Source organism: Balaenoptera physalus (genome assembly GCF_965194825.1).
Source record: "Balaenoptera physalus genome assembly, chromosome: 2".
Classification (NCBI taxonomy): domain Eukaryota; kingdom Metazoa; phylum Chordata; class Mammalia; order Artiodactyla; family Balaenopteridae; genus Balaenoptera; species Balaenoptera physalus.
In genome coordinates this window covers 31,324,122-31,350,243 of record NC_138883.1, presented here as the reverse complement: position 1 = coordinate 31,350,243, position 26,122 = coordinate 31,324,122, and the positions used below count along the sequence as shown (strand labels likewise).

Genomic DNA, 26,122 nt, shown 5'->3' with positions numbered 1-26,122 from the left:
ATAATTTGGAATTGCTGGAAATTTGGGTACATGAGGAAAGATGGCCTACAGTAAGGCTGGAAAGGTAAGCAACGGCTGGATTATGAAATATCTTTTATCCTGAACGTATTGGGTGGAGATGGAAGACCACCAAATATTCGAGGTAAGGCAAGGAAATGATCAATGTTGCATTTTAGAAAGATTACTTGGTCCCCAGTGTGAAGGAGACTGAAATATAAGCAGGAAGTATCAGAAGTAGGGGGACTCTTGTGCTGCTGTCTTAATTATAAGGGACTTAATGAAAATTGGATTCAGTGAATATATTTGGGAACTCTGTGGATGAAAAGAGCCAGAGTAGGATCCAGGATGACTGCTGGATAGGGGCTGGCTTGAACAACTGGTTAGGTAGTGATATTAATGCACATGATTGGAAATCTTTGAGTTTACTGGGGAAAGTGATTGTTTACATTTAGACACTTTTATTTGTTGGCATTCATGGGGTATCCAGAGATACATAGTGGGTAGTTATTTGCAGTAATGATGAAAAGATTTAGAATTCATCAACAAATTAAAGTATAAGAAAAAGACTGCTAGCCTGGGTTGGCAGGATGCAGATAGAACCCTGGGAAATGCCAATATTTAAGCAGTAGATGGAACAGAATCCAACAAAGGAAACTTCAGAAGCAATACAGTGTGAAAAAAAATTTATTGAATTTGACAGTTAATAGGATATTGGTGACTTTAACAAAACAGCTTTTTTGGTGTTTTGGCTGAGGAAGCTAGATGAATGTAAGTTTAGGTTTGAATAGATATTAAGGAAACGTATTCTACTCTCTCTAGAATATAGTCGGGAAACCTGTGCACATGATGAGGATTGTTTTCTGGGTTTTGTTTTTTAAAAAAGATCTGAGCCTTGATTGCATTTAAAAGGGGAGATGGAAAATTGATCAGAGAGGGAGATACTTGATGACATTAAGCCCAGGAAGGAACTGGAGGTAATGAGATCCAAATCCAAGCTTCTCCCAGCTACACTACCTATAAACCATCCTGGTATAAAGGTTTTAGATCTATATTTGGAGAACATGTTTTGGAAAGTGCATCATCATTTGGAAGTTGCAGTCATAGAAGTTAACAATGCAGTAAGTTTTCTAATTTTCTAAAGGCCTATTTAACTATAATTATATAGCAGAAGAGCAGCAATTGTAAAACTGCCAACTAGAACCTTGTGTCCTAAGACAGGCGGGGAGATATGTTTTTTTTCCTTCTTTCTTGGCCATGGCATTTACATTAGACTATTTTAGTTTTAGGTATTCCCCATTGTAATAGAATAAATGTGCAGATGTACTTATATAAATGAGCAAAGACTATGTGCAGAGATTTCATCATAGCAGTGTTTGTAACAGCAAAAACTGTAAACGACCTAGTATTTGTTGTTTGTGACTGTTTAAATCAATTATGGTATAGCCTCACACTGGAATACTATACAGCCACGAAAAAGAATAAAAACAGATTTTAAATTTATTTATTTATTTGTTTATTTATTTATTTATTTGGCTGCACCGGGTCTTAGTTGTGGCACACGGGATCTTCATTGCCGCATGTAGGGTCTTCATTGTGGCATGCAGGATCTTTTAATTGTAGCATGTGAACCCCTAGTTCAGTCCTAGACTAGTCAGAGTCTTAGCCACTGGACCACCAGGGAAGTCCCAAAATAGATTTTTTATGTGCAAATGTGGAATGATTTCCAAGACATACAATTTGTTTCTTTTTTATCAAGCTGTATTGAAATGTAATTGACAAAAATGTAAGCTATTTAAAGTGTACAGTATGATTTGATATACGTATACATTGTGAAAGGATTCCTCCTGACAAGTTAGTTAACACATTTATCACTTCACATATTTACCTTTGTTTTGTTTTTGTTTTTGTTTTTGTTTTGGTGAGAGCACATTTAAATTCTACTCTCTTAGCAAATTTCAATTCTACAATTCAGTGTTATCAACTATAGTCACTGTGTTACATATTAGCTCCTCAGAACTTATTCATCTTTTTAAAAAATTTTTTAAGTTTATTATTTTAATTTTTATTGAGGTATAATTGACATATACATTATATTAGTTTCAGGTAATGATTCAATATTTGTATATATTGCAAAACGAGCACCACAATAAATCCAGTTAACAGCTGTCACCATACATAGTTACAAATATTTTTTCTTGTGGTGAGAACTCTTAAGATCTGTTCTCTTAGCAACTTTCAAATATGCATACATTATTATTAACTGTAGTCACTGTGCTGTACATTACATCCCCAGAACTTATTTGTCTTAAAACTGGAAGTTTGGGACTTCCCTGGTGGTCCAGTGGGTAAGACTCCGTGCTCCCAATACAGGGAGCCCGGGTTCAATCCCTGGTCAGTGAACTAGATCCCACATGCCGCAACTAAGAGTTCACATGCCACAACTAAAAAAAAGATCCCGCGTGCTGCAACTAAGACCTGACGCAGCCAAATGAATAAATACTAAACAAAACTGGAAGTTTGTACCTTCTGACCCTCTTTACCCATTTGCCCATGCTGTACCTAAACTTTATCTTATAACTGAAAGTTTGTACCCTTTTACCAACCTTTCCCTGTTTCCCCCACCTCCCAGTCCCTGACAACCACCTTTCTATTCTCTGTTTTTATGAGTTTGACTTTTTTTCCCCCCACATATAAGTGATAACATGCAGTATTTGTCATTCTCTGTCTGGCTTATTTTACTTAGCATAATACCCTCCAGTTTCATCCATGTTGTTGCAGATGACAAAATTTCCTTTTTTTAAGGTTGAATAATATTCCTGTGTGTACGTGTGTGTGTGTGTGTGTGTGTGTGTGTGTGTGTGTGTTTTAATATAAAGGAAGGCAATTTGCCAAAAAATAGATGTTTCCTTTGTGCCTTTTTAAAAAAAAGCACACCTGATGGCTTGTATATACATAGAGCATTTATGGAAGAATACACAAGAAATTGACAATAGAAGTTACTTCTGGACAGTTAGGCTCATTGGGGAACATTGTTGCATGCCTTTAGGAATGGTTTAATTTTTTAATCTATTCACTAATGTAGATTTTTACATCTGTTATTTCTGATTTCTGCTTTTTTTGTGTTTACGTTTTGTTTTTCCTTGAACTTTAAAGCTCATTAAAAGTTAACATTTTTCCTCTAAGACGACTTTAGTACCTCCTGTTTTTTATGTATATACTTTCTAGATGCTTACATATTTTTAAGAGATTGCCAGAATTTGGGCCATTATGTAATGAAGTGAAAACGTTCAGACCCAATACAGTGTGTAGAACAAATCCATATTTTAATCATTGTATTGCATATTATTCTAAGTTATTAATCTAAATAAAATAAGTCATTTTGAGACCAATTTAAGGGTTTTTTTTGTCTGAGAGCAATAAAAAGTAGTGTCAAGCATTTGTTAAATAAATGCAAGCATCTTTTGTTTTTTTTCCAGATACTTGTTTTGAGGCAAAATTTATGCACAGTGAATTCCACGTATCTTAAGTACACAATGTGATAAGTTGTGACAAATGCATATGCCTGTGTAATATATACCCCTAGCAAGATACAAAATAGTTTCATCACCATCAGAAAGTTCCCTCTCTTGTTCCTTCCCAGTCGCTTTGCCCCAGCCGCTTTTATTTTATTATAGGTTTGCGGTTCTTGAACTTCATATAAATGGAATCATGCCATATTTACTCTTTTGTAACTGATGTGTTTTGTTCATATAATGTTTTTGAGATTCATCTACGTTATGTGTATCAGTAGTTTGTTCCGTTTTGTTGCAGAGAAGTATCCCATTTAGTTTTAAATCCTCCTTATTTCCACTGTATGAATATGTCACAGTTTATCTACTGTCTTAGAGATGAACATCTGGGTTGTTTCTAATTTAGGGCTATTATGAATAAGGCTGCTATGAATGTTCTCGTGCAAGTCTTTTCTTGTGGATATATGTTTTCATGTTCCTTGGGTAGATAACTAAAACGGAATTGCCAGTTTTCCAAAGTGGTTGTACTGCACATCTTTTTTTCAGTTTTCATTTTTACCAGAGTTGCACGTAGTTATCTTTTAAAGAGTCAAATATTTCTACAAGACTTAGTGCCAGGAACAGTAATCCCCTACCCCATTATTTCTTCCTCAGAGTTACCACTTTCAATTCTTTGAGCTGATTCTTTTGGTATTCGCTTCCGTATCTCTAAGCAACTAACTTACACTTCTTGTATTTTGTCAAGGTTTAGACATTATCCATGGACTGCACGTCATGGAATTGTAGGCTTAACTTTCTTTCACCTCTCCCCCCACATTTCTACTAGACGCAGCCTTCCTTGTCTCCCTCACACACCCGGTATGTTTACCTTACTATCACTGTGCAAATGCTATTCCTACATACATTTCGTTTTCCCCTTTACTTTGTTTTCTTATGTGTTTATCTCTCTTTCGTTCTCAAACTCTTCACATATCGTTTAACTTTATTCTCAGTAAATTCGAACATATCAGGAAGTTCAGTTCCTGGCTCCACCACTTAACTGGACAAATTACTTAAACCATCTGTACCTTAGTTTCCTCATCTATAAATTGGGGAGTAATAGTACATATCTCCAAGGATGATTGTAAGAATTTAGGAAGTACTTATCAAGCTCTGAGAATGGGGCTCGGTACATAGTATGATACACATAGTACGATGATGATGATAAGATTTTGATGTAGCCATTAAAAAAAAGGTCTCTGTTGTGATGTGGAACAATTTCCAAGACTATTACTAAATGGGAAAAAAAGCAAGTTGTATAATAAACTACCATTTGGTTACCCACTCCGCCATTCTCCCCTCTTGAATCCCCAGAGAAAGACAAAGGCGCTTACCTCAGAGGCCATACTTAAGTACTGTTAACTATTCCTTATAGCAGTGTTATCTACCCTATACCAAGTACCGTGCTAGTAGACTCCAGAGATACTGCAGTGAGCAAAGCAGACGTGGCATATCCACATCCACATGTTTGGTTGGCCTTAGAAGCTAGCTTTGTATTATTTATTTCTGGGAATATACAGTTTATTCACTCAAGAAACACTGATGCCTATTCAGTGCTCTGGAGGACATAATGGCATTTTATATGAGCAGAGGCATCCAGAAAGTAGCATACCAAATGTCAACAGTTTGTTTTGCCTGAAGTGTTGTATCATGTGTTGCCTTTTCCTACTCCATTATTATATATAACAGAAGTTTGCTACACCAAGTTATTTTCTTTTTCAAAAAAGAGAACGTAGTTTACTGTAAACTTAATACCACTTAAAATATGAAAGAAATTGACAGCAGCATGTATCAGAAACAAATGTATTATTCCTAGTGTATAATAGAGCTTTAGTACCAAAAGAAATCTGACGATGATCTAGCAGTTAGATTCTAGTTCATCAGAAAGTAATAAATCTAAGTTTATGTGGAATAAAATGCAATTAATAACATGTGAAAGGGTTTTGTTTAATTAAATTATCTTTCTCCAAAATACTGACATCAAAGGATCATGTGGTACGTTGTGAGTTGGAAGCATATTGTTCTGTCAAACTTTTTTTCCCCGACAGGAGTCTTGGGATGGGCAGCATATTCCAGTGCTTTTCTCCGTGTTTTGTGGTTTATCAGTGGCAGTATCCTATCATCTCAGCCGACAAAGCAGTGATCCGTCTGTACTTTTGTAAGTGAGATTACTTGTTACTGAATTAAAGAAATTTAAATACGTTGGCATGTCTTTCAAGTTTAACTTCCAAAGTCTGTTTTTCCAATGCCTTGTCAAAGTGCTCTTGACTTATCTATATTTGATTTCAAAATATATTAACTTTGGGTCATTCTGATTACCACTGGCTGAAAGTATTTGTTAGCTTTTTCTCTCCTAAGATTTAAAACTATATTTTCATAAAAATATTCTTATTGTATGCTTATTTATGGCATCTTAAACTTTTTAGAATTTGTCATTTGCTTAATGAGTAAATATACTTGGATCACTTCATTTTCTATCATAAACTTTATTTGCCATTTGAAGTACTGGTTTTTAGGTTATAAATATATTTTTAAATTATTTTCTCTCTTTTTTTAATGTAAAGCTCTTTGGTGCAATCCAAGATTTTTCCAAAAACAGAAGAGAAAAATCCAGAAGACCCATTGTCTGAAGTAAAAGATCCACTGCCTGAAAAACTTAGAAATTCTGTTGTAAGTTTTAGCTTTTTAAAATGACCTAAAAGACTTAAATTTTATATAGTTCATCATGTTATATAATGAACACTTCTTGAGGTAACACAATTTTAATAACTGGGGAAAAATACAGATATAGTTGTAATATGTTGGTGGTTTTTATTTCAATTTTAACATGTAAGAAATGCTCATTCCTCAAAGTTTGTTTCAATGTAGAACAGTATGCTAAATATTTATTTTTAGATAAGGCGAGATTAAGTGATTGCATTGTTTATAGAATTCTTAATCCTATTGAATTTAAACTAGGATTTGAAAGGTGAATATTAACATAAATTAGATTTATTTTGTTGTTATTTTTGTTGATAAAAGCTACATCCTTATAAGTCATCTGCTGGTCTTTTAGTGTGTTTTGTTTTTCAAGGGTAAGTGTGTGTGTGTGTGTGTGTGTGTGTGTGTGTTTATTTTCCAGGTTGAAGGAGAGAACAATAACCTGTACTAATTTCATATACTCAAGCAGATGTAGTAATTTAAAAAATTTTAATGTTACCTGCATTCTTTCAGTTATTATTTAAAAAATGAATTCTGCAGATTCATATCTGCCTTATGGAACAAAACATAAAACAGTTTTTCCTAAGTTATTTTACATATTTCCATTTATGAAAGACTGAATTTATATCGGTCTTGAATTAGGTAATATTTACCTTCACTGAACTTGAGCTGTTCACATATTCTTTAGAAAACTTTAGAAAAATACAAAACTGCCTCTAGATATAATTTAAACAATTTTTTCTGACTTTAGTTTTCATGTTAGCAAAGGACATTTCTTGTTAAGTATAATAGGATATTTCTGAATGTATTAGCTTAAAAGCATAAATCTGTGGGTCAGTTGAAGACCAAAGACATCAAGAGGTTTCTGGTTTTCACTGCAACCACTAAAAGAACCAAAATTCAGTAAGTAGGGACTTCTCTGGTGGCGCAGTGGTTAAGCATCCACCTGCCAATGCAGGGGACACGGGTTCGAGCCCTGGTCCGGGAAGATCCCACATGCCGCGGAGCAACTAAGCCCGTGTGCCACAACTACTGAGCCTGTGCTCTAGAGCCCGCGAGCCCCAACTACTGAAGCCCGCGTGCCTAGAGCCCGTGCTCCGCAACAAGAGAAGCCACTGCAATGAGAAGCCCACGCACTCGCAACAAAGAGTAGCCCCCGCTCCCCCCAACTAGAGAAAGCCCGCACGCAGCAATGAAGAGCCAACGCAGCCAAAAATAAATAAATATATTTTTTAAAAAAACAAGATTCAATAAGTAGAACAGGACATATGCATGCAGTTTCAACATTTCAGAAGGCCAATGAAAATATAACTTTGTTATCCAAAAGGATATACCCTATAAAAGAACTTAAATATCTCATTTCTTTTTCCCATATGTAAAGCTTACAGACCAATGGGGGAAAAGTCTTCATTCTAAAAGACTTTGTTATGATATGTTTACTGTGTGTGGAACTAGTTAAGCTTAGTTTAATTTCCTTGGTATTGCAGTATCAAACCAAAATATGAGGAAACCGAGGAAGAAAATAAGACTTATTGTAGTTAATTATTATGTGTAAGAAATACCTAGAAGTGCTACAGAATAGGATCAGTGAAAACTTATTTCTTAAGCTTGGCCACTTGGGAGGAAAGATTTTGTTTAAATTTTAGTGTAATGTTTGATTATTCTGTTTTGTTCCACAGAGCGAGCGTTTACAGTCTGACCTAGTAGTGTGCATTGTAATTGGTGTGCTGTATTTTGCTATTCATGTAAGCACAGTGTTCACAGTATTGCAGGTAAGGAATCATTTTGTTCTTCTCACTCGGGGAAAATAACTTTGTTTGGATTCACTTCTGATTTGATTGTAGTGTTGGTCCGTAATGCCGAAATATATGACTTTTTGTTTGGTTTCAACAACAAATACTTATTTGCTCATGGTTTCTCATGGGCCGTGACTCTGGGAGTGGCTTAGCCAGATGATCCCGGCTCAGCATGTGTTATGATGCTGCAGTCGTACATGGCTGCAATCCACTGAGGCTGTCAGCAGGCCTCACTTCCTCGCTGACTGTTGGCCAGAGACCTTAGTTCTTCTCCATGTGGTCCTCACCAGGGGCTGCCTGAGTGTCCTCACAAGATGGCAGCCTGTTTCCCCCAGAGCCAGTGATCCTAGAGAGAGAAGGCCCAAGACCGAAGGCCCCGTCTTTTATAACTGACGTTGGATGCGGCATACATACCGCCATTCCTTCCGTATCCATTGGTCATACAGGGCAGCCCTACTGCGGTGTGGGAGGGGAATACAAGCAGGCACAAACACCAGGAACCGTGCTGGACTAACACCGTATGCCCTGTGGCCTCCATGATTCACATCCTTCTAAACCCCGCAAAGTCTCATCCCACTACAACTGGAAGTCCAGAATGCCGTCCTCTAAATCAGGCCCGGGTGTGGGTGATGCTTGGTCCTGCAGTGCAGTGCTGCGCATCTGCAGGCCACGCGGTTACCGTCCTCAGGGCTCTTCATTCTCTTGTGCAGACCTGTATTTCTGCGTGGTGTCAATTTGATTATGATGCACCTCCACATAGTTTTCTTCATGTTTTTGTGTTTGGGGTACATTGCATCTGTGCTCTAGTTTTCATCAAATTTAGAAAATTTTGGTCATTATTACTGTAAATGTTTTTTCCCTTTTCCTTTTGCTGTCCCTCCACCCACCCCCACTCATGGACTCCAGTTACATGTATATTTGGCCTCTTGAATTTGTCCCACAGTTCACTGATGCTTTGTTCATTTTAAATTCTTCCCCCCCCCCGCCCCCCGCATGTTTAATTTTGAATACTTTCTATTGCTATTGCTTTGTTGTTAAGCTCACTAATCTTTTCTTCTGTAATATGTAATCTGCAGTTAATCCCATCCAGTGTATTTTTTGTCTCAGGACTAACAAGTTTCATCATTAGAAGTTGGATTTAGGTCTTTTTTTGTATCTCTCATGCCTCTATTCACTTTTTTGAACAAATGGAATTCACTTCTAACTCTCTTAATGTTCTTGTCTCATAATTCTAGTTTCTGTGTCACTTACGGGTTGGTTTTGATTAATTGGTTTTTTTCCCCATGGGTCATAGTTTCCTGATTCTTTGCATGCATGGTAATTTTTGATTGGATGTCAAGCATTATAAGGTTTGCCTTTTGTGTATTGGATATTTTTGTATTCCTAGAAATATTCTTGAACTTTGTTTTTTGTCACTGTTAAGTTACTTGTTAACAGTTTGCTCTAACTCAGATCTAACTTTTAAGATTGCTTAATTGAGACTAGGGCTGTTTAGTTTAGGGCTAATATTCCCCCTACTGAGGCAACACGCTTTGGAATACTCTGACCAGTGCCCTGTGAATGTTGAGTTTTTCCAACCTGGCTTGTGAGAACAGGCACTATTCCTAGCCCTGTGTGAGTGCTGGATACTCTTCTCTCTAATCCCTTGGCGAGGTTCCTTCCCTTCCCTCCCACACACATGTGCTGATTCCCCTGAATACTCGAGGGAGACTCTGCAGATCTTCGAAGTTCTGTCTCCATGCAGTTTTCTCTTTGGAACACTGTCTGCTCTGGTGAGCTCCAGCTGCTTTGCTGTCTCCAGGCTTTTAGTTCTATCTCCTCAACTCAGGAGGTACCAGGCTTCATGTGGGTTCCCCTCCCTTCACTGCAACTTGGAAAGTATCTAAGGGCAGTAAGCTGGGGCAGTCCTGACACTTACCTCATCTATTTTCTTTCTCTCAGTGTTTACTGATTATTTCCTTATGTCTAGTATATTGCAAACCATTGGTTCATATATTTTATTCTATTTTGGTTCGTGTGGAATAGAGTAAATCTCTTATTATTCCATTTGGCCAGAAGCAAAGGTTATATTATTTAATTTTAACATTTTTGCCTGTTTTCTTCTCTTCCAACTTGAACCATTAACTCCTGAGTATCTCACAAGCTGAGTGAGGTCCAGTGGGTCTTTAGGGGTCCGATGGAAACCTCTTTAGTTTCTAAACATATAACTTTTAATTTGAATATTTGAAGTGATGGTACTTGGTTTTTGTGGATTTAGTCATACATAAGAACTCTCTTCCAAACCATGTGAAGCCACAAAAAAAGAACTTTTTTCTCATTCTATTTTGCTCTTCACTCAAACTTACAGTTTTATTTAGCTCATGTCCTTTATCTCTACTAGCTAAAACAATTGAATACATTGCTCTGCAAGTCACATAGAACATTCTTAGGGAAGCAAGCAATATACCTCAGGCCACACTCTAATTACATTGACAGTGTGAGACACCAAGGAAAGTAGTTAACACATTTTAAAATATCTGTAATACGTGAACAGTCACTAACTTTTATGGCTGATTTAATCAGAAAATTACATAATATAGAAATGTTAACTGCAGACAAATGTTTAGTTTTTAGATTCTATAGTTGACTAAAATTGAACTGACCAATTAGAAATTCTCCTTTGGGTCTCAAAATCACTTTTAATGTCCTCAACTTTATCCTTCTTTTAGCCTGCGCTCAAGTATGTGTTGTATGCGCTTGTCGGCTTCGTGGGTTTTGTAACCCATTACGTGCTGCCTCAAGTTAGGAAGCAGCTACCGTGGCACTGCTTCTCTCACCCTCTGCTCAAGACGGTGGAGTATAATCAGTATGAAGTTCGAAGTAAGTATTTCATTAACACTTTCCCTTTCAATACTGTGGATTTTTTTCTTTTACTTTGTTGACAGGTGACAGTTAAGTAAGTATCATCAAGTAACACTTTGGCTTGTATTTCTTAGGTTTGACACTGTAATGAATCAGACCTTTTGCTTTCATTTCAGTTGAAGTATAAATGTCAGGCTAAAATGCCAACTTACCACAGAATAAACCTTGCTCTTTCCTTCTCTAAGTTGTTCTTCACAGACCTCTCATTAATGAATCCTTCAGTGTATGTCTGTGACTTCTCTTTCCAGTCGCTACCTTTACCCTCAATCTTCCTTGCCATATGCAGGCAACTCAATCCTCTTTAAGACTTCTATTTGGTATATTTTTAACTCAAAGCATAAAGGGAATAGAAAGGTCGTTCCTGTTTCCACCAGTGACACTATGTCCTACCAGAGAGGGTTATAAAGAGTTGATCAAGAGAAAAGAGGTGAAAAACATTTGTAATTGCTATTATTCATTCAGATTTGGGATAAAGTATAAAATGACTAAAAAGAGGTAGAACGCCAGTCCATTTGGCAAGCTTTTTACTTGTCACTTTAAACCCTGACTTTTCTGTTATAAGTAATCAGTCTGGTTCATTGGTTCCATGACCTATAATATACTTCCTCATTTTAGGGATATAATAAAAGTTAATACCTGTGTCATCATTATTATATGCCAGTGATTAAACAAGCCAATGTTTTTTCCTCAGACTTTCTCTTTAGTTAATGAGTTGCCATAGAGAGTAAATTTCTCAACTGTTTGGAGATAAATTAACTTCTTTAGAGAACTCTGAAGCTTTTGAAAGATTTCTATACCAAACTTGACTTTACAGTATCAAAGCATATTTCCTGGGCCTTTTAGCAAAATTGCTTAAGTCATCATGGTACTGTAATCTTGATCACTATTTTGATCCTGGAGAGATAATTGAATATTAATGTGTAGATTGTAGTAAAATGAGGTAAAACTATAACAATCTGTACTGGCCTATTCTTACCATAAGGAAAATAACTCAGAATGATGTATTTTTGATGGTTAATGATTAATTGCTTTCATATATAAATGTTAGCAGGTGTATCTGGTTTGTTTTGAAGAACGGTTTTCATTAAAGTAAATCATTGATCATGTTGTTTGTTTTTTATCTTAACAAAACATTTAGTCTAAATTTTTATAAATTTTGAATCAACATAACATTTTTCACTTATTGAGAGTATTAGGCATTAGCAAATTTGACTATAGTAGCTATAAAGAAAAATATGATTCATTAGAGAACTTCCTAGAGGTACTTGACATTATTTCCAGATAGCTGGAGGACCTTATTTTAAATCTTTCAGCTTATGCTAGACACTTTCCCCAATGACATTAAATATTAAAGTATTGGGAAAATATTACTGGCAGTGAAAATGACACTTATGAAGTGTGTGAATCCAAAACATATCATACTTTCATATCTGCTCTGAGATGTATGTCTTATAAGATGTATGTGTATATAAGGATTTTAAAAACAGATAATTTAATAGATCATTTATTTCTTTTGGGGGAAAGGGGCAGTCTAATAATCTTCACTAACCTTTTCTCCAAAAGTTATAGGCATAAATAAGAAAAAGTTATGGTTAAAAACTGAGGTTTCAAGAATAAAATTTAAAATGAAATTCAGTTCATCTAAATTTAACATCTAAGTTGGAAAGTTGGATGTGTCTCAGAATTCATAAAATTGACTATTGATTGACATACTGGATTACTTACATTATTTATAGTACAGCTGCATTTGAGTGGTGAGATTTTCCTTTCTTATCACATTACCAGACTATTTTATGCATTAGATGACATGGTTTTCTTGACTTAATATTGCCTTGTTAGACGCAGCTACTGTGATGTGGTTTGAGAAACTTCATGTGTGGCTTCTTTTTGTGGAGAAGAATATCATCTATCCATTGATTGTGCTCAATGAACTTAGTAGCAGTGCAGAGACAATTGCTAGTCCAAGAAAACTGGATACAGAGTAAGTACAGTACTCCTCTTATCTACGTTTGACTGTTGGGGTCTGTCATAGCAATGTCTTAAGTTACTGATCTAGTAACAAGTAATCATTGAGTGTCCCTTTGGTGCAAAGTACTGTGTGAAAAATTCAAGTGAAGTTTTGTCTTGGACTTCCCTTTTCTGAACATCTGTTTCTGCTCTTGGCATATTACTACTCCAGACATCTCATTGTGAACTAACATTTTATGAGATGACATTTATTAAATAAGGTTAATTTTAATATTAGATGGTAAGTTTTAGAGATGATTATTTTTGTGTACTATGTGAATCAGACCATTTAGGTGTTCATTTGCCTATACAATCATCCTGTAGGCCTACCCACTACACTAGGTACATGTTGTTGGGTAAGCATTAATATGTTTTTTATGTGCTAAATGCTGTTAATGTTTAAGCAATAGAAGTACTGAGAAACTGGAGAACCAAATGTCAGAATTGCAGCAGTGTTACTTATTTTTTAAACATTATTATTTATATAAAGGATAAGAGTTATGATACATATGCTTACAAAGGAATATTTAGAAGTTTAAATTTGATATATATATTTCTGAGCTTAGTAAATGAAATGGTGATTTTTCTCAAGTTCGTAGATTAAAGTTTTCAGTCATCAGTTGATGAATGTGCTTTCTTTATATTGTAGATTAGGTGCTTTAATGATGACCATTGCTGGTCTGAAGTTGCTGCGGTCCTCTTTCAGCAGCCCCGCCTGTCAGTATGTCACAGTCATCTTTACTGTGCTCTTTTTCAACATTGACTGTGAAGCTTTTTCAGAGACCATGCTGTTGGATCTCTTCTTCATGTCCATACTCTTCAGCAAGGTAATTTGTCACTGAAGGAAACATCCTTATCTGCAAAAAAGTGTCTCCCTAAGCAATATGCCATTTAGTGAGGATTACGCTTGCGTTTCATTCGCTTCATTATCTTTTAAGTAATATCTTTCTTCAGTCAACCAGTTATTTAGGATTAGAATCCCTAAACAATGCCAGTCACTGTCATCCATAGAAGATATATTTCTTGCTGTGGCTAAGAAGGTAAGATTAAATTATATGGAAAAATTAGAGGAACTCTAATAAGTATATAAATATATGGGTTCTTCCAAAAGGGGGTGTGGTTTTGAATAATTTTAGAGACAAACATGGTAATAATTGAGCTGAACTGTGGGCCGCTTCATAGATGGAGGGAGGAAATAACCTGATACTGAATGAAGATGGTGGAGACTGAAGGCAGTCAGGCCATGCGGGAGCAGTGAGACACTAGTTTATTTGCAGGATATACTGAAGTTTACAGAATGCTCCTAAAATTCGTTATCACCCATGGGATAGTTGCCTGTAGTCTTTTTACAAACAAGATGGTAAAGCCTGCATCTTCTGCCTCCAAGAATCTTCTTGCTGAGCCACACTGCCTTTCTAAGTGAAATAGGTTGTGTAGTCAGATTATTTGAAATTAAATAGTTTAGATTTCATGTTAACACTGACCACATACAAAGGACTTTGACATATATTATCCCATTTGATAGGTGACAGAGAGCTGAAGCATATGAGCAGCTACAAAACACAGTGAAATCCCAATTTTAGGAAAGTTAGCCTGGTCAGCCACATTTGGGATGAATTGGGGAAGAGAGAACCTAAAGGTATGGAGAACAGCTTAAGAGATTGTGACAGTAATTCAGATATGATAGAGGTCTGGCCTAGGATAGGGACAGTAAAAATGAAAACCGTTAATCTGAACAAGCTTTTAGAAATAGTCAGTTTCTAAATATTGTACTAAATGTTGTGCTAAATAGCTTCTAAAATATCACAATATTATATTTGTTCAATCACTAATTTGTATGCATTTTTATCATTTATTTCCTCTTCTAGTGAACATGATTAATCAAACGAGGAAGCCAGAAAGTTAATCAGAGAATTGTATAAAAAAAGCATGTGATTTCTCACAAATTTAATATTTAGATTGGAAATTGTATTGAATCTTATACCAGTTGGAAAAAAGTGAAAGTTGCAGTAAAATATAAACAGTCCTTGAAATAGTCACTACACTTAACTCGCATTAGTTTGGATTTTCTTAATACTTTCATTTGTTAAGCAAATTGTTTTTGAGAGTGTACCATGTTCCAGAACTATTCTAGATGCTTAGGCTACATTAGTTAGCAAAACAGAGAAGCTCTGCCCGTAAGGAGTTTGCATTTTATATGGTTACTTCATAGAACTTAACAGTGATAATAAGCAAGTAATATTCAAGGGATCTCTTTAGATATATTTATTTTAAGATATCGTTGTAAGGTGTACCACCAACTTAATAATATTTCAAGAAAAAATTGCTCTGAATGTATACAAAAATATTTTCACCCACTAATCACTTAAACATGTAATTACATATCATTTTTCTTTAATATTACAGTCAAAATTTGAGTACAGTCTGTTTCCCATTTAGAAACAGAAGAGTGTTCTGAGTCACTGTTTTTAAGCAGTTGCAATGGCATCTGATATTATACATGATGCTTTTACTTCCTGTCATCCTGATCCCATTAGTACCAAGGGTTGCCAGCGTAATTTGGAGTCGTGGCAAAGAATGCAGGGATTCATCTGCATTTTCTGATTGTTTGAAGTTGTGATTTCTTTTTTAAATTGGAAATTAAACAAGTTCATTTGTAAATCGGCTAAATAATTTAAATGTGAGGTGTTTGGTGCCTGAATCATGGCACTGAATTAGTCAGAACCTCTTGCTTTTAAGATTCTGTGATCTGTTCTGAGAATGGGGCCTTGCATTGCCTAGCATGCAGAGGCAATCTTGGGCACAATAGTTCTGTTTCAGTGTTGAAGACATGTTCAACAACAAAACAGATCCTAATTGAAATAAGATTAAAATGTATATTATGTTTCCATTGGCAATAACAATTCTGATTATGAACAGATGACTAATACACACTAGTAATTCCTAAATTCTTAGGAAACAGACAGTGACAACTGAATTACAACTTTATCCCCTGCCTGGCTGCTTTCAAATTCCTTTTGACATTGCATTTAAAACTTACTCATTTTCCAAAGCACTAAAATTTGAGGGAAATGTCAGAATAAAAAATATGTATTTATTGCTTAAGCTTTACAGACATCTAGATTTTTTTTTTTTTTGATTTTGCTTGTTAGTAGTAATAGAACCAATAGAGAGCATAGAATTTTTTAAACTGATAAAACACAAATCCGTAAGTCAGTTAACTGTCTTTACTTAAAAACATATGCAGTGTTTGGGCAGTGATATTTCTTTTCCTTTGATGCAAATGGCAAATAATTTCCATGCTATTTCCCTGTTAGGAAGAAAATCATTTTAGAAGTTTTTCATTTTCTAATTAAAAAATCTGATGGTAAGCTTTTTACTGATTGTTTTTGTTTTCCTCCTACAGCTTTGGGAACTCCTTTATAAATTGCAGTTTGTATACACTTACATTGCTCCATGGCAAATTACATGGGGTTCTGCTTTCCATGCTTTCGCTCAGCCCTTTGCAGTGCCCCGTATCCTTCTAATAAAAGTTTTATAAGAAAGGGCAGTCATATCCTTGATGAGAATGTTGGTTTGTAGGCATAACCTTTCACAGGCATAGAATATAGGTTACTATATGATAAATTATCAAAAATTCACGGTCTTTTGAGCCCACACCTATACCAATTTTGATTGTTTAATTTGTATTAACTTCTGTGGCTCACAGATCATCTGAACATGAGAAAAGTATTAAGGCTTTATAATTAAGTAATGCTGATTAAAAATTTCATGTTTATATATGTGAGTATTGAAGTACAGGAATTTTCAATATATACAAAATGTGTTTAGAAATATTTATAAATGAATGAGCATTCAAAACATTTACCATATTGATATGATAGTAATTAAACTTACATTCAAAATTTTCTATTCTCATCCTTTCTTAAAGGTACTTTCTAAGTAAACATAAAGGTTAGGGACCTTGTAGATGTTGATATGCAGACTTTTGTATCTTTAAATTTTAGTTTTTATCTTCTGGAAAATTAAAACCATCTCTACCCAAGAGTGATAAATGGAATTTTACCAGACACATGTTAGCAAATGTTTATTTGGCTCCCTCCAGAGCATCATGCCAGGCTGTACCTTCCTGGCTGTGTCTTTCTGCTTCTACCCCTTATACTGTCCAGTGACACCTTCTTCTGTATTCCTCTGATGAACCTCATTTTTCTAATTGCTGTAATTGCAATGTGTTTGTGAGGGGTGTGTGTGTGTGTGTGTGTGTGTGCCGTGCGTGCAGGTGTGTGAACACACGTGCACAATCAGATGAACGTTAAGGTCCTTAACCAGTTTTCCCATAGATTCAGCCATGTTGTTTGTTCAGGCTGCCGTATCAGCCTTCTTTTCTACTCCACTGAACCCCTTTCTGGGAAGTGCAATATTCATCACTTCATATGTTCGACCTGTGAAATTCTGGGAGAGAGACTATAAGTGAGTAAAGAACAACACTTGAAAGCCAGTTTTTATCTTTTTTACTAGGAAAAACTATTGACAGCATTGTTATAAATTATTCATGGTTAATAATTTTTTCTATTGAAATATTTAAAATTTTATAAATATTCTTAAAGTTTCAAAATTATATAAAATTGGAAGAGTCAGAGAATACTCTCTCTACCTTTTTTTCTATTTATAAGATTTTTAAAACATAGTCCTAGTTAAATATATTCATTTTTCTGTCTTTTTTCTTTTAATGTTATTTCTTAGAATTGCTCCACATTAATAATACTTTGAAACTTTATGCTATACACTGTTACATCATTATAACAGTCATAATTAGTTATCTCATAGTTTTCTAAGAAGTAGCTATTTTTAGAGCTCAAGTTTTTATAGGTTATTTGTAGTTTTTCATGAGGATAGGTTTTTAAATAACCATCTTTGTACATAAAGTATTATCTTCATTTAAGCTTAATTCCTTAGGTTAGCTGTTTAATATGATGCCTAGTAACTATCCTTGTATGTAATCTCCAAATTTTTTTCTTCTTTTTTTTTAATTTAAGAAAATATCTAAAGGGGAATTACTGAATCATGGAGCTTAAACATTTTAAAGGCTTATAAATGTATTAACATGTTGATTCAGAAAGAGCTTGTACAAATTTATAATTCTACTGGCCAGCTCCACGCCTTTCTCTCTACACTTTCACACATAGGTACATATAATAGGTGAAAACGGTAATCTTGACTTTTTAACAATGAACTGGCTTATGGATGTGAAACTTTTGCTCTGGTCTTTTACCTAAAATCACACATAGTATTTCTCTTTTTGGTGAATTTCAGTGTTATTTATACCCTTTTTTTCTTCTGGACCAACTTAAATTTAGTCCAGAATAACATCTTTGTCAGCAGTTCTTAAACTTTTTGATCTCAGAACCCCTTTACATACAATCTTAAAAATTATTGACGTCTCCAACGACTTTTTGTTGATAGGGGTTTTATCTACTACATAATTATTTACTATAATAAATATTGTACAATATTTATTGGATTATAAGTCAAAACTCAATTTTAAATGAATTAATATAAAAATAACAACAATAAACCCATTACATGTTAATATAAATAACATTTTTCTAATGAAGAATAACTCTATTTACCATTCCACCAAAAAAATCAGAAGAATGTCATTGTTTTTATAGTTTTGTAAATCTCTTTCATGTCTGACTTAATAAAAGACAGCTGAATTCTCTTTTCTGCTTCTGCATTCAGTCTCTTGTAGCATTGTGTTGTTCTGGTTGAAGTATATAAAGTAAATCTGGCCTCACACAGACATACAGTTTGAAAAGAAAGAAGTATTTTAATAGCCTTTTTAGACAATTGTGGATATTCTTGGATCCTTCGACAAATGGTAGTTTCTTAAAGATTAGTGGCAATGTGGAATCTAAAGCCATATCAGTGAATTTTTGGAACTGTATTACCTCAGAATTCACTGATGTGTCTTATAGTTTGAATGGGTCTTTTACCCATGCGTACACTTATATTGATACATCTTTATCTATCGTTTGGAAAATACTGGCTCATTAAGTAATGTAGATCTTCCAAATTTTGACCCATTTCACAGTACAATATTAAAAAATATATATATATTCATATCACCACCAATCTCAAAAAAGTGTTGAAGTATCGGGAAGCTGTCAAGCGCATGGTGGTAGATGCAAGTTTTCTGAAATTCTAATTTTTGCTTGAAAACTTGAATTGTTATTATTGGCAACAGGTATCTTTATCAGTTATTTTTCTTGAAATGTCAGACTTACTTTCTTCACTTGAGAAATGTCTGTCAAATACTCAAGTCTGAATAGTCATAGTTTATTCAAGTGAAAATGGTGTTCCATGGAAAAAAAGCAGCTACCGCTACTTACAGTTCAAGCAGTTGCACAAATGCTTTCCCTCCAGACAATCGTCCTACTTCAGAATGCAGCAGAAGTGCTTTATGTGTATTTCGCCACACACAGTATTAAAAAGACCTGTACTGAGGGGCTGCAATTTAACAAAATTATTATTTTTATTGCTTCGTTAAGGACATTTTTAAGGGAAACTTGAATTTTTTTTTCTTGTGCATGGGTAGCAGTGAAAAATAGTACGGTTTGGTGCCACGGCCTTGATTCATATTAAAGCACCGGCAGTCTTACCCACCGTTGCTTTTGCACCGTCAATGCAGTTGTCAACACAGTGAAAAAAAGCAAATAACAGTTCAGTACTATTATGAAAATAGTTTTGATTTGGAAAACTCCTTGAAAGATCTTGAGTCTCCTGCTCCAGGTTCTGTGGACCACATTTTGGGAACCCCTGTTCTAAAGAACACTGTACCACTGGACATTAATAACCTTCCCCTTATAAGGAATGTTTCATGCACTGTGTATTTTTAGGAACTGTATACAGTATGCATTTTTTCATCCTGATCAAAATTTTTTTTACATTAAACTCAGTGTCTTTTCTATACACTGTTCGGTGAAACATCAGTTAAGAAAAAAACTTGTCTTTATGTATAATGGAGGTGGAAGAGTAAAAAATAAATCCTTACTCCTAAAATTGTTCTATCAAAGAGCTTTATTCATATGTTACTCATAGATTTTTCTCATTTTTATAAAGCGATAATATTTATTTCATCTTTATTGTATAGTTTTCTCCCTTTTGTTAGACTTTTTTAATATAAAAAAGCTTACTAAAGATGTTTCATTTTGCCTTTTTTAGCACAAAACGAGTGGATCATTCAAATACCAGATTGGCTTCCCAGCTTGATAGAAATCCAGGTAATAGCCCTATTTGTGAGTAAAGAAGCAAGTCTAAGGAATTCGTTATATACGTATTTCACTCCCAACTTATTGGGAATCCTCTATGGGATCCAAAGGTCATTTCTGAGAAGCTAAATATCCTTCGCTTTATTTTGTTCTACTTTAGCAAAGTATACGTGAATTAGAATATCTAAAATTTATATACCCATCTTTTATAAAATGCATTTTAAGAATGCTGATAAGAATTTAAAATTCCATTGAAAGATTGTTCTTACATCGGTTAAAAAAGTAGAGCACAGTGAAAGTAAAACTGATGAGGTGTACTGAAGAGTATGCAGTCTGAACTTATTATTATGTTTGCTTCCCTGCTTCCCCAAATGGTTAGATAAATGTTAATTTCATTAAGTTTATTGTATACAGAGATGTCATCTAGAGGAGCCAAATAGCCACTCAAGATAAGGCGTCAGTGGGTGACATTTTGGTGGTGTTACCATTATCTAAAGTTTGGTTCTTAGTTTTGTCCTTTGGGAAACATCTTTTTGTCGGCCCACCTATTAGTAATCTGGCATAGAGAGGGTGAATCTCACTGCCCCACCCATAAAAGATTAATGTATCAACCAGAATATCAGTGTATTAATTTACTAAAGAAATATGACTCCCAATACACTGGAAGATTTGTATTCATTTGACTCGCAGATTACTTCAAATGCTCTGCTTGAGAAACTAAATTATAGTAATCAGATTGATTCATAATTATAAATTTGATTAAGGAGGACTAGTTATTTGATATTAATGACTGTCATTATCATATTCTGGTAGATATAACAGCCATCTCAGCTCTGGTATGTCCTTGTAGGGGGCTTGGAATTATGATGCTGATGATGCCATCCTGCATACCACAAAGACCATGTCCTGAATTAATATGCACACTTTCATAATGGGCAGACAACGTTAGATACAACTGTTTTATTGAAGCTTGAGCCTAGGGTTTCCCTTTTATTTTATTATTTAATTAGGCTGAGTTTAAAATAATTATTAAGTTTAGTATGTTTTGCCATTCTTCAATTCTGTGCTTTGGGCACCCATTTACAGATTATTGCTTTGGATGGGTTACTTCTAAAGATGGTTTTCTAATTTATTGGGTGATGTTTTATCCTAATTTTTTTTCTTAAAGGATGACTAATAAATTTGTAGGTGGTTCTTTACTGCTGTTTCTGTGTAGACAGTTTATTTCTGTTTAGCTAATATTAGGCATCTCAGTATACAGAGTTTTTTTGACTGACCAACTTCTCTTTGTTTTGGACTATCTCATTTGTTCAAATCTTGTATTACTTAACCCACTTCCTTTACCAGTATGTCTTTTTGTTCTAGTTTTGAATTTCTTTTATCTTTTTCATTTCTCTTGCATGGTTTTAATTATAAGGCATAGTTAATTGAACAGTGATAGAAAATTTTGATCATGGACTGTTAAAGAGGTGGAAAAGACCTTAGATTTCACCTAATCCAATTCCCACATTTTATGGATGGGGACCAGAGACTCAGAGAGGTTACGTTACGTCTAACCCTAATTTGAAAATTGTTTTCCCATTATCCTATATTTCATTTTTATATAGGAATTCTAAGGATATCTGTATTATAAGGGTTCAGGGTACCCTTGTAAGGGTATATTATCTTCCTTGTCAAAGAACTATAGATACAACCCTAACTGGAAATTAGTTTTAATACTTTTAACAATCTTGTTTGTTGATATAAAGGGTACTTAAGGTAAAGTTAACATTTTTTTAATCCCTTCTTATAGGATCAGATGACAACAATCTGAATTCCATCTTTTATGAACATTTAACCAGATCCCTACAACACAGTCTTTGTGGTGATTTGCACCTAGGACGGTGGGGAAACTACAGTACAGGGGACTGTTTCATTCTTGCCTCTGACTACCTCAATGCGTTAGTACACCTTATAGAGATAGGCAATGGGCTGGTTACCTTCCAGCTGCGGGGACTTGAATTCAGAGGTAAGACATTCACCTTTCATTTTTATAACGTACTCCTGTGACATCTAAGTTTTATGTGTTTACATCTCAAATCAAAAGTTATAAAAGTAGGTCCTTAGTATTTGGAATTCTGGAATGAGAAAAGCTGTTAAAGAGTAGTTATTAGTTTTTTTCCAAATTTCCCAAATTTCACATTCAGAGAAGAATCATTTTTGCAGTATGCTCTGTATGTAAAGGTAGTATCAATAGTGTATAACAGACTTGTTTTTTCCTGGTAATAGTGAATTTCTGTTGTTCTGTGCTTGCCCTCTTGCTAGTCTTTTTTTGTGATCAGCTGCATATGCTCATTAGATGGCCCCCAGCATAGAATGCTGAGGGCAGAGATTAGCTAACCAAGTTACTTTCATATAGTTGCCATGCCTTTGTCCTCAACAATTTTTTAAAATTGAGGTGAAATTCACATAACATCAAATTAGCAGTTTTAAAGTGAACAAATTAGTGGCATTTAGTACATTCACGATATTGTGCAACCACCACCTCTGTCTAGTTCCAAAGCATTTTCATCACCCCAAAATATAACCTCACACCCATTAAGCAGTTACTCCCTATTTCCCCACCAGCCTTCAACAATTTTGTATACTGACAAATGAAGCTGTTTCTACACAGGAAATTGTGCATTCAGAAACATACCAGCTTGCTGTTATCCACTTCTGTAAGTTGAGTGTCTTGTAAGCAGGAATAGAAACTTGTCTTATAGGAATTGAAGGAGTCCTATTAATGCATGTGTTTCCAATCTAGGCAACATTTGGACTTGAGAGTTTTTAGAGAAAGCATCCAAGCAGTGTTTTGGTCTATTCTAAGAAGTACCTTAGGTGTTTTTAACCTGAAATAGGAAATAAGAAAGCATTTGTCTAAGTAGAGGATCAAATTAGACCTGTACCCTATAGCTTTATTTTTACCCTGGTGTTGAATCAGAAAGTTTGCACCTTTGTTGCATAATATCTTTGTTAATGGAGCAAGTGCTTTTCTAAAGTTACTCCATTCATTGGAAATAAGATTTTACTTGTGTAAAACTCAAGGTAGTAAATGTTAATGTTTGTTATTTATTTGTAATTTATTTGTAACCCATTCGCTCTCTCTTCTTCAAAATCTCCTATTCTTGTCTTATGGTTTGTTTCTGACTCTCTGTCAGAAGCCCAGGACCTTAATTCCATCTCTTCTAGGGTCTTAACCCAGTGCTGTTCAAATCTAATCCATCTATCCTCATCCAAAAGTCAGCACCCCCTTACCACTACACATACCACTGCTGTAACTTCACCTTTTTAAATTGTTGGCACCTGAAGATTTCATCTTTGCTTTTTGATTTTAATTTAACTTTTTTTTAAACAAGTATTTGTGGGGAGGTTATTTTATCCAGAATTTCTATGTGTATGAATTGGAAGGGGGTCCTTCTTATCTGATCATTTCACCGTATTGATCAGAAATTGTCCAAATCAAAAATTGATCCAAATTTTCACTCTCCCCACTTTACTCTCTGGTACCAAATAGATTCAAGTAAACTTTTGGATAAATCCTTTGCCATCCAAACTCTCACTCTTTGTCAAACAAAACTCAAATCAATTTGAGAACACAGTACCCCCTTACTTTCTACACTCATGCTGAATTTCAATAGCAGTCCATAACTGTAATTCTTCATTCAGCCATTGTGATTTTTTTTTTAAAGGCAAATTCAGATATGTCCTTTCCATTCCATGCTTTAAATTTTCAGTGGCTTTCCATTGCATTTAAAATAGAATTCAAATTCCTTAACACATCCTATGGACAGCTGCGCGATCTGGCCTCTGTCAGTTTCTCCACCTTACTTTGTAGCACCCTCCTCTTCCACTGTAGCCGCACTGGCCTTCCTTCAGTGTCCTAGCTGTGCTAAATTCTTTACTAAGGCCTCCTTATCGCCCTTCCCTTTGCCCAGAAAGTACCAACTGTCTCCCCTCTTCCTGCCAATCTTCCACCTCTAATTCCTTAATTATCTTTAAGAATTAGCTTAACTGTCACTTTCTCAGAGAAGCCTTAGTCTCTAACCACCTGTCCCACATGATTATCTCTTATATTACCCTGTTTTTACCTCCTTAGCACTTAGCAGAGTTCTAATTTTATATTTATTTGTTTATTTGTTTAAAGTTTATTTCTTCTCTAGCCCAGGGGTTGGCAGACATTTTCTGTAAAGAGCCAAGATAGTTAATAGTTTAGGCTTTTGGAGCCATACACATTCTCTGTTGCATGTTCTTCTTTGATTTTTCTTTTAAACAGTCCTTTAAAAATATCAAAACCACTCTTAGCTTGGATTTGGCCCAGGGCTGTATTTTGTAAACCTTTGCTGTAGATTATAAACTCCTCAAGGGCAGGAGTCCTATCTGCTTCATTTATCATTGTATATCCAGCACCTATCACAGCAGCTAGCATATGATAAAGATCACTTTGTAGAATGGTTAAGTAATCTAAGTAATAGTCTTTTCTCCTTCCTCTTCATTCCAGAACTTTGATGAGGAATGATTATACTCTTGCTCAAATGCTGTTGTGACCTTTGGTTATTTTCTTTCCTTCACAGTGGGAGTCCCTGTTCCGTCTACCTCCTGCCCCTCAAAATATTAATTAAGAGTGTCGTCAGTATTTTGCCAGGCAGATATTTGGATCTGCTGAGCATTTTGATGTGTTTTCTGATGTATACTCCATTAAGCCAATTTAATTCCTTTGATTTTATTGTCTCTCATAGTGGATGCTAAATTTTAAGTGACATTTAACTAAAATTTCTTGATCAGTTTTTTATAGGTCTTGGTTAAATACCTTCATGGTTTTCATTTCCATTTTCGTTTTACTGATATTCTCAAGATTCTTTTCCATGTAAATTTTATGTCAGATATTTGAGTTATCAATCATGTTTTTTGTCTATCAGAATTTCCTGGTTACAGCTTCTACCAAGTTTGTAAATGTTACTTCTATATATTTTTAAATGTTACTTCTACCAAGTATGGTTTTTCAGGTCAAACTTCATAGGTCAAAAATTTTTATTCTGTTTGGATTCCTTTCAGTTTTTACTCAAATTAATTTTAACATGTCTGGTTTTCATAATTGTTAGTTTTATTAATTTTTACCAGTTATATTCACTATGAAGTGACTGAAAGATCTAGCTAATCCAGGAAACAATTAGTAATGGTTTCTCTAGAATCCCTTTCCAAATCTCAAAATTCTTTTTTCAGTTATTAATATTACTGTGCTTATTGTTGACTTCATTTTCCAAGCAAAATGAAGCAAAATGCTTCATTTTCCAAGCATATTACTGGGTATGTTGGGGTAGAAAATATTCTTGGGGTTTGTATGTCAGAGTGAAAACACCCCCACATTAATTCAGTTACTGTGTTTATTCTGCTACTCTGAACAAGGACCTCATTCTGTCTCTCGTGAGAAAATGTCAAACCTCTGAATTCACTCCTGCCTCTTCTCTTCTCTGTATACTACTACCAGAGTCATCTGCACAAAATACAGCTCTCGTTATGTTATTTCCTTTACTTAAAAACCTTTGACTGACTTTGCAGAAGGATGACAAAATGAATAAAATAAAGTAAAAACATAAAACCTAAGGAATAGACCCAACTTCATGCCACAGTTTAAAAAACCCAGCCTCAGAAAGTTTCTTCTAGAAATTGAATAATTCTTCTGCCCTCTCTAATCTATTCTAGCAAATGGATAAGGAAGGAAAATATCTCAAGGCTCTCTTGTACAAAACCAATGTAATACTGATGTCAAAATATGACTGAACTGGCTAAAAAAGTAACTGTAGTTTAATTCGTTTATGACTATAGATACAAAAATCCTCAGAGCCCCGAGTAAGGAGAAACCAGCAGTACTTTTATTTTT

The 26,122-nt window shown here is 34.8% G+C and overlaps 1 protein-coding gene across 7 annotated transcripts in view; it reads left to right on the top strand.

Moving 5' to 3' along the window:
* The window catches only part of PCNX1 (pecanex 1), a 499,400-nt gene that overhangs the window by 118,998 nt on the left and 354,280 nt on the right, over positions 1 to 26,122 (top strand). For all 7 annotated transcript variants that reach the window (XR_014261020.1, XR_014261021.1, XR_014261022.1 and 4 more), the window contains 10 exons: positions 5,597 to 5,706; positions 6,113 to 6,218; positions 7,928 to 8,020; positions 10,753 to 10,903; positions 12,785 to 12,926; positions 13,602 to 13,779; positions 16,359 to 16,467; positions 17,293 to 17,422; positions 20,177 to 20,235; positions 22,016 to 22,231. Coding sequence is in view for 4 of the 7 variants with exons in the window: in XM_082451496.1 (XP_082307622.1) it covers positions 5,597 to 5,706; positions 6,113 to 6,218; positions 7,928 to 8,020; positions 10,753 to 10,903; positions 12,785 to 12,926; positions 13,602 to 13,779; positions 16,359 to 16,467; positions 17,293 to 17,422; positions 20,177 to 20,235; positions 22,016 to 22,231 (1,294 nt within the window). In the remaining 3 variants the exon portion in view is untranslated. The remainder of the gene's footprint in view (positions 1 to 5,596; positions 5,707 to 6,112; positions 6,219 to 7,927; positions 8,021 to 10,752; positions 10,904 to 12,784; positions 12,927 to 13,601; positions 13,780 to 16,358; positions 16,468 to 17,292; positions 17,423 to 20,176; positions 20,236 to 22,015; positions 22,232 to 26,122) is intronic.